This window comes from Pipistrellus kuhlii, unplaced genomic scaffold, assembly GCF_014108245.1.
Source record: "Pipistrellus kuhlii isolate mPipKuh1 unplaced genomic scaffold, mPipKuh1.p scaffold_m20_p_8, whole genome shotgun sequence".
NCBI classification, from domain to species: Eukaryota; Metazoa; Chordata; class Mammalia; order Chiroptera; family Vespertilionidae; genus Pipistrellus; species Pipistrellus kuhlii.
The window spans coordinates 13800992-13809838 of record NW_023425584.1 but is presented as its reverse complement, the minus strand read 5'-3'; the positions used below and the strand labels follow the sequence as shown (position 1 = coordinate 13809838).

The 8847-nt window shown below is 48.6% G+C and overlaps 1 protein-coding gene across 1 annotated transcript in view; it reads right to left on the bottom strand.

Annotated features, from left to right (window-relative positions):
* The window catches only part of ADAM19 (ADAM metallopeptidase domain 19), a 74807-nt gene that overhangs the window by 11325 nt on the left and 54635 nt on the right, over window positions 1-8847 (bottom strand). The window contains exons 10-15 of the mRNA XM_036425026.2: window positions 7828-7912; window positions 6936-7075; window positions 4904-5081; window positions 2218-2307; window positions 1318-1513; window positions 2-110 (exon numbers count right to left, since the gene is read on the bottom strand). Coding sequence (XP_036280919.1) covers window positions 2-110; window positions 1318-1513; window positions 2218-2307; window positions 4904-5081; window positions 6936-7075; window positions 7828-7912 — 798 coding nt within the window. The remainder of the gene's footprint in view (window position 1; window positions 111-1317; window positions 1514-2217; window positions 2308-4903; window positions 5082-6935; window positions 7076-7827; window positions 7913-8847) is intronic.

The following is an 8847-nucleotide window of genomic DNA, read 5'->3' as shown; positions in this document are numbered from 1 at the left end:
CCTGATGCTGCACTTCTTGTGTTTCCCATTCATGTCCTTCCCACAGTTCCCATAGGTGTCCCCCGCCACATTCACTCTCTCGAAGCAGAGGTCGTGAGCAAGCCGGGCTCCTGAGTGGGCAAGGAACATTTGTCAGTACCCTAGGCAACATGAGGAGACGTCAGAAACCGGCAATGGGCAAAGCCAGTCCTTGGTAAAGAGTCAGGTGAAGAAAGCTTTTGGGGAGATAATGTTTCCTTCCTGTACCCCCACCAGCTAACTCCATTCTTCTCATAGCAAAAGCTTTCATATCAGCTCTTTGTACTTTACTGGGGTTTTGTATCAGCTGTGGGTTTGTATGTTAAGCCCTCTTTTCTCTAGTAAAGAAACCTTGTCCTTTTAGGCATTTTTAAACGTGCAAATGTTTAAAGAGATAAAGCATGTCTTTGGAATTTTCTTGGGACTAGCCATTCCAATACTTACTTCCCTACACCCTGGGTAAGGAATCACAATTAATGATGCATCTTCTGCAGAGAACTATGTGTCTTCTAGATACAACTCTTGTGTATCTTCTGGAGATAATTAATACAGCCTGTTGTATTCACTATTCTGCATCTTGCACTGTTCTCTCAATTCACTGTGGGAGAAGATTTTAGCCAGTAGACACTGAGCTGCTCCCTTTATTCAGCTGCATCGTGTTCCACAGGATGGATGTACCAGAATTAATTTAATTGGCCTCTATGAAGGATGCATAGGCTGTTATTGCTACAAATAAGAATGCTGCAACAAGTATCCCTGTAAACTGCACCTTCACATACATGTTCAAGTACAGTAGAAGATACATGCCTAAGTAGTAGAATGGATGGGCCCAATGACTGGTGCATTAAAATGTCCACATCTCCAAATTGCTCTCCGTAGGGGCTGTAACGATCTGTGGTCCCCTCACTCACCACATCACTATATTTTCATTGCTCTTGTGGTCGTGAGAGTACCATTATTATTACTACTACATCACATTAACTCTTCAGTTGCTGCCAATCTGATGCATGAACAATCCTATCTTATAGTAGTTATCATTTGCCTTCACTTCATATGAGTGCAGGTAAGCATCTTCCTGTTCTGTCTCCATCCTCTGCCCATTTGTCTTTTGGATGATTCTTATCAATTTACTTGCTCTGAGCACTGACAGCATCGAGGGACTGGGAAGAACACAGTCCACTGCCTCTCCCTAAAAGTCGATCCTGACCCAAGGGCAAGCATCCAGAGATGCTGCGTTGAAGCCAAGATGCCACGCTCAACAGAGGTGGGTGGGATGAGGGCTCACCCCGGCTCACTTACCGGGTCCCCACAGCTGCTCACACTGGGCCTGGTAGGTGAGGCACATGCCGTTGTAGCAGTAGGCCTGGCCGCCCTCGCAGGAGGTGCCGTCCATCTGGTAGAAGTTGGTGGGGCAGTGGGGAGACTTGCCCGTGCAGAACTCTGGCAGGTCACACTGCCGGGCCTGTGGGCGGCACAGCGTGCCAGGGGCCACCAGCTGGGTGAGGGAAAGGGGGGGAAAACATCAGTCTCCCTCCAGCCTCCCAGAGAGGGCCGTGAGCATCGCTCTGGGACAGAATTCCCGCTCCCGTTATTTCACAGGCCCTCAGTGGTTCAGACTGTAATGCGAGCAGTGACTTAGAGTTTTCCAGGTGTTTTCACAAACGTAACTCACTTCCTCTCCAGAGGAGGTCGGGCAGGGGTCATATGTATGCAACAGCTTACAGTTGACTAAGCACTTCAGTAATAACGGCTACTTTTATGGCGCTCCCGCTTAGGTGTCCAGTACAACTATGACTTCATTTAATTTTCATGACAGTTTTATGTAATATAATTTTATCCCTATTTTACAGATGATGAAACCTGAGGCCGAAGAGGTTAAGCAATGTGTCCAAAGACTCATGGTGAATAAATGGCAAAGGAACCAGGCCCACTAATATACACGGACACACACACACACACACACACACACAACTCACATATGCAAATATACAGATCCATTCACACATATACATCCAAATTATATACATGCACATTTCCCCCGAACACCTACATGTATACTCACATGTGCTCATTATGTGTCCAAGGGCATCCAGGCTCCATGTTACTGAAACTTTGAGACCCTCTTTCCCCCCAGAAGGAGGCTGTGTCCTGTCCCTCACCCCACAGCGGTTCTGTTAGGTCAGGGAAAGGGCCACTCACCTTACAGCGGTGACAGCAGGAGCCGTGGGCACACTCCGCCCCTTCCTTCAGGGTACAATTGGAGGCATTGCAGCAGGGATTGTCACATTCCTGGGGGGAGGCAGAGGGAGTGGGGTGAGCCTCAGGGGCAGCGGGACAGGGAGACAGCCTCGGGGTGGGGTCAGGGCCTTCATCTGCCTCTCCCATCTCCCCACCCCTGCCACCATGCCCGGAGCCTGGCTCCATAGGAAGCCTTTATAAAAAAAAACACTTTACAGCTTAATTGCTAAGGTAATGTATATTTATCCTAGGGGTGGGGGAATATACATTGTTTATATTTATATTACCCACACACACAATCATCAGCTTAGATACAACTACAGTTTGAGTGTGGATATTTTTCCAGGCATTTTCCTATACACATACACTAAGTTTATAAAATCAAAGTATCCATACTGCTTTTTCACACAATGTAATATGCACACACCTCCTTATAATCATGTATCCTTCCAAAACCTGATTTTCAGAATAGTATCCCACTATATGGATTTTTTTTTCTCTCATCCCCAAAAATTCTGTGATTTTTTTTTCTCATCCCCAATAAAATTCCCCTAGACTCTGTCTTCTGTGCTTTTTCTACACTGCCCTCCCTTCCTCTCCCTCTCATCTCCCCACCCCTGGGCCTACCTATCCCACAAAAAGAGGCCTTCAGGAGCCAGGGCATCCTGCAGCAACCTTGCACACAGTTTACGTCAGCTCCTGGCCTGCTTCCTCAGACTTCTCTCACCATCTGCTGCTCTTCCTCAGGCCTCGCCAGATCGGGCCTTTCCGGGACAGGTCTCTAGGGCTTCCACGCTCTCCTCACTTCCTTCCTGCACTACTTCTCCCCATTTGCTGACAGCAAGAGATTTTAAAGGATGACAAGATAGCCAGTGGCTGTGAGTGTCCTTATAACACTCCAACTACAGTCACAGGCCTGGCCACAAACATTTCTTGACAATGTGCGGGTCTCCGTGCATAGGACCAACACAGCCTGTGAGGCAAGACCATTTCCATTTCACAGATGGGGAAACTGGGGCCAAAACAAGTCGAGGCACACACACCTGGCACTTGTTGGAGCAAAATTCAAGCCATGTCTATCAGGGGCCCACTGCATGCTTATTAACCATAAAATAACCATATTTGTCCAGGTCAAGCATTTTGGAGACATCACTGCCTGACTATAGATGCCCACCCATCCTCCCTAAGAGAGGGAATTAGAACACTTCTCTTCCATCCATCCCTCACCACCCTGGGCTCCGAGCAGACCCATTCCCTCCCTTCTACCATGTCATATCTCTTCCCAACACTAGGCACAGTGTGTCTTCTTGCCTGGTACTCCTCACTAACTCCTCATAGCCTTCAGGTATGGGTCAGAGGTCACACCCACACTCAGGAGGGCAGCTCCCCTCATCCTACAAATACTCATGGCATCTTGTCATTGGCCCTCTGTGCATTTAGCATAGATTGTATTTAGAGGCCTTTGCAGCTATTTGGTCAAATGTTTCCCCCGCTGTATTATATGCTCCATATGGACAGGGACCACATCTATTTTTGCTGTATTTATCCTAGCCCTCGCACCAGCATAGAACACTCCACTTAGTAAAAAGCTGTAGAATCAGCAGCTGCTCCAAATATAAGCCAACAGGCTGAGCCCCTAGGGGGTGTTCCTCAACCCCATCTCCTTTCTGAAGCATCTGAGCTGACTGCGCTGAACTCATGGCAGAGCCTTAACTAGGTCTTGTCCTATCCTATATAATAAAAGGCTAATTTGCAAATTTCCCCCTCAACCAGGAGTTCAATGGGGAGTCAACCAGGGAGCAGGGCCAGACAGCCAACCTCCTGTGTCCCCTACCCCTGGCCAGCCTAATTGGGTGGGCTGGATCCCAACTGTGCACAAATTCATGCACTGGGTCACTAGTTTATTATAATATTTACATGCTGACAGTGGGGGGGGGGGGTGGATATCAAGCTATAGAGGTTATAAAATCAAATACTTTTCCCACATACACAGACTTGAAATCTCACCCACCATAGCTGTTTCTCATATTTCCCCCCAAATTGTTTTCATTTGTTAATGTATATATTTCCATATTTCAAAAAATAGAGATGAAACTACACAGTTCTGCATTTTACAGGTCCATATGCATCCGCTAAAGTGACACAGCTATGCTGTATGCCTGCCACTCATTTTGAAGATCAAAACAGCTTGCTCCTTCTTCCTCCTGGCAGCCCTTTCAGACATGACCACTTCCCCTTTCCACCATCTCATCTCCAGGCTATGCAGGCCAGTTTATTACTTTCAGCATCCTCCAAAGGCCCAGGGTCAAGTTCAGATGTCCAGCTGCATGCCCCCCAGAATAAATTTGGTGCAGCTGGAAGGCCAAGAAGGGCACCTGTGGCTGCACTGGTGTGGACTGTGGTTTGTGGTTAGATCAGACACTCTTAGGAAGAACTCCACCCGAACTTGGACATCAGCAGTGCCACGCTCAACAGGGAGTCTGCAGAGGTGGTCCACAGTGAAAGCTGGCCCTCCACGTCTTATTTGTGATGATGTCATAGGAAATATGCAAGAATTAAAAAATTTCCAATTGCTTTCTCTTTGACCTTGAGATTTGAAACAAACGCAAATTCTCTCTCTCCTGCCTGTGCTGCCATGACACCTTACCTCTTCCTCCCCACAGTCACACTCTTCCCCTTCTTCCAGGTACCCATTTCCGCATCTCCGGCCTCCGTACAGCATCTTGATGTCTGGCATGTTCGAGAGACACATCCCACCACCTGACTGCAAATATCTTTCCAGCTCCCTCCTGTTGCATCCATTGAACACTTTGGGGAAAGGATGCCTAGAAGAGAATGAGGTTGGAGTTAGTTGCGAGTCTGCACACCAAGCAGCCGGAACAGCGGTCAATCCTTCTGCCCATCGGGCTGATGGACTCAAACCCCCACTAGTCCCATGCACATACCTTTTGCCCTTTTAGAACTTCAGCGACATAATATTAACGTACAATTCTTTCTAAGAATGAAGAAATAGTAACCACCCCATCATGTTTTTCCTGTCCTTCTGCCCAGAGGAAGTATCTGAGAATCAGAAGCAGCAATTCCTGCCCTTTGCATGAAGGGGTTGCAATAAATAAAGGGATGTGAGTGTTACAACAAGTCTCCAGAGCCTTAGAGCTGAATAAAATATCAGCCAACCCAAACGTTTTGTGAAGCTGGTATTAGATCAAGATTTTTTCAGGACAGAGAACCGGGCCAATAAAGAGCCAAGATCATGGTGTTTTTTTTGTTGTTGTTGGGCCAGTGATCTGCTCTCTGTACTAAGGATACAGGGAGTGCTCCAAATTCAACCAGCCAACTGGCAAAGGCACGCTCTTTATCACAAGGGTATGAAAGGGCTTGGGCCCACTGTGGGGAAAAAGCATTAAAAGTCATCCATTCCCTGGTAGCAGGTCAGTATTACCATTTAGGCCTATAAAAGAAGTCATCCTGATCCCAATTCTCTAAGCCAACTACAGGTTAGACCACATGTGTCAAACACAAGGCCCGCGGGCCAAATCCGTCCCGCCAGGCCTTGCAATGTGGCCCGCACCGCACTGTCATCACTGCACTCCGCTGCGTTTCCATCACAATGACAGTTTATGACTGTTCAGTAAACCATTCGGCCCGCGATTTAGGCTGGATTTTAGATTTTGGCCCCTTCTCTGATTGAGTTCGACACCGCTAGGAGGGTTTTCCTCAGTTATCAGATCCGTCACATGGAATTTGTTAAACTACTGAAATTGATAACTAGTTTAAAAACAAACTGCAGCGGTAATGAATAGAACTCTCAGCTGCTTGTCTACTAATAGGCTCTTTAGATTGGGGAAGAAAGAGGAGGACTTAACCAGGAGCTGATGGGTTGTGGGCATGGCCCATGAACTTGCATCCTGCATGGCAACGCCCTCCTCTGTGTGTCACAGCGGGGAAGGGGTGGGAAGAGAATAAATGGAAACAGCACTGGTCCCTGGGGCTCCAATTTGCTCCTGGAGACACTGACACCATTTCTCTAAGAAGCATAAGCAGGTCCTAACGGTTTGGGGTGGGAGGAACACAGGCTTCCAAAGGGTGAGCCAGGTCCTGGGAGAGCCCAATGCTCTCTGCTGAGCGAGTCCAGGCACTATCAGCCTCTGAGTAAACACCGGAATTCCCTTTTAAAGGCTCTGGGCTTAAAAGCCCTCACAGCTACAGGGAGATGGGGTTGCCTTGCCCTTGTTCTGGGGAAACATGGCCTGCAAATCCCCTGTGGGCTCTACAGATGCTCCTCTTTCTTTCCCTTGTTCTGGAGCCTACATCAGCCCTGACAACCAAGCCTGGGAAGTGAGAGCACTCACCGAACCCCTGTGGGATGGAGGGACTAAGAATTGGGATTGTTATTAAAATGGATCCTCATAAAAAATTCCTGAAAAGAAAAGGGACACAGGTCATCGGGCGAATTTGGCAGCTGAAGACCTAGGACAGCAAACCTCCTGCTAGTCACCTGGTGCTCCTTGCATGCGTTTGTTCCCTTTGTCCTCTCCCCATTTCTTAGTTGTCAAAACTGCATTTCTCTCCAAGGGCTAACAGAGGCTCCCTGGGGCCAGCTGGGAGGAGCACAGGGTTGCACTGGCCTCCCTGTGCTTCTGCCCTCTGCCCCGCTCTCCCCTTCCTACGTGACTCACCCGGTGGCGGCTGCCATGATGCACCCCCCATCAGCCGCGCTGGCGTGGCAACAGCCTTTCAGATCGTGGGTCATGCCGAAGTTGTGGCCCATCTCATGGGCCATGGTGGCAGCCACGCCAATGGAATTCTCAGAGTGGTCCTGCTCAGGGAGAGAGTGCAGGTCAGGAAGATAGCCCCCGACCCCAAACCTGCCTTCCTTTGGCCACGCCCAGCAGCTTGATAGAAACCTGTGCCCTTAACTATGGTTTCACTGCCAATCCTAAGGGCTGGATCGGGGATGGACAGGTAGATGCTAGCAGGCTCCGTGATAACCACTTCACGGGTCAGAAATGAACAAAGTCATTTAATAAGTAAGAGAGAATTCCTAAAGGAGGCAAGAAGTTCCTAACCATGACTTTGAGACAGGCTCTTGTTTCATAATGATATACATAACTTAAAACCTAGAACTAAAAAAACCTCCATCCGTTGTCTTACTACTCCCCTGGTCTGGAATATATGAAGGACCTAGCGATGTATTAATGTGACGGTTTCTGGGTTTTCCTGGGCTTGAAAATTGGGGATAAGCTACACCCCATGAAAATCCACCCCTGGTATCTCCATCTCTGATCACTGACTGACTTCCTCTTAAACAAATTCTCAAAACTTTTCTTTTTTCTGCAATACTACACATGAAATTGTGGGTTTGGGGAGGGGCTGTGGTTTTTTTTTTTAAATATATTTTTCTTGATTTCAGAGAGGAAGGAAGAGGGAGAGACAGAAATACCAATGATGAGAAAATCACTGATTAACTGAACCCCAGCATGCCCCCCACTAATTGTTTTTGACCAGATGACCTCCTGTCCTGAGGTGGTCTTCTGCCTTCTGAGACACGATGTATCAGCTGATACTCACCATGTTCACTCCCCCAGACTGGTACACAGAACACATGACGTTGAGGGGGGCCAGGCCGATGGTGACGCCCTGGAAACGCACGCCCCTGCAGAAGGGAAGGAGAGGGTGACTAGGGAGGGGACCGAGTGGGCTGTTTCAATGTGCCCATGCAGGTGGCCGTCATGGTGTCCCCTGGCCCCTCTGACACTCCCAGATCATTCCCAAGGTTTTCCAGGCCAGCTGGCACGCCTTTCATTTCCTCCTACCTACCCTCTCACCGCTCTAAAAAGCACATAAAGAGAGAGTGAAAGGTCCCTTTGTCTCACATATGCCTACAGCCCCGTTCCCTGGAAGGAAATGGGCAGGGTTTGCAAAGTTGCATCCCATCCCTGCTGCACAGGAAAAGGTCACAGGGAGGGGTGAGGTGAGGGAAGAATGGCACAGGTGCTGATGCTGAAGTGAATCATGCCCACCTCCTCCAGCTGCTGGGGTCGCATGCCACATCCTGGCTCTGGGGTATGTGCCTGGGACAGATGGGGGAGAAACGGGGGGAAGGAGGGGTGGGCGATATGGGGTAAACAGCTGCCAGAGGGCTGATGCTTCATTGCCACATCGCCCGGAGGCCAAGGAAACAGATGTGTCCCATCGGAAGCCTCTCGAAGTGCAGCAGAGTGTGAGAATGACCTGTTTCTGCCTCTGTTTCACAATTGTGATCCTAATCTGCCAACAGCCACGCTCCAGTCCCCCAGTTTAATCCATCCCTCCCCCAGGGCAGGGGCCAAGGAATAACTAAAACCCAGTGTTTTCATGCATGCCACAGAATGTAATTTGTTTAAAGGATCTATAAAAAAAATTCGGTGTGTGGTACTTCTCTATCTCCATGCTGTCTTCTTATCTACACCCAGTTATCTTTGAGAGCTGAGACTATCTCATTGGGGTCACCAGAAGCTAGCATAGATTCTGAAACATAGTGGATGCTTAATAACTGTTTGATGAGCCTGGACAGAGTGGCTCAGTGGTTGAGCGTTGAACTATGAGCCG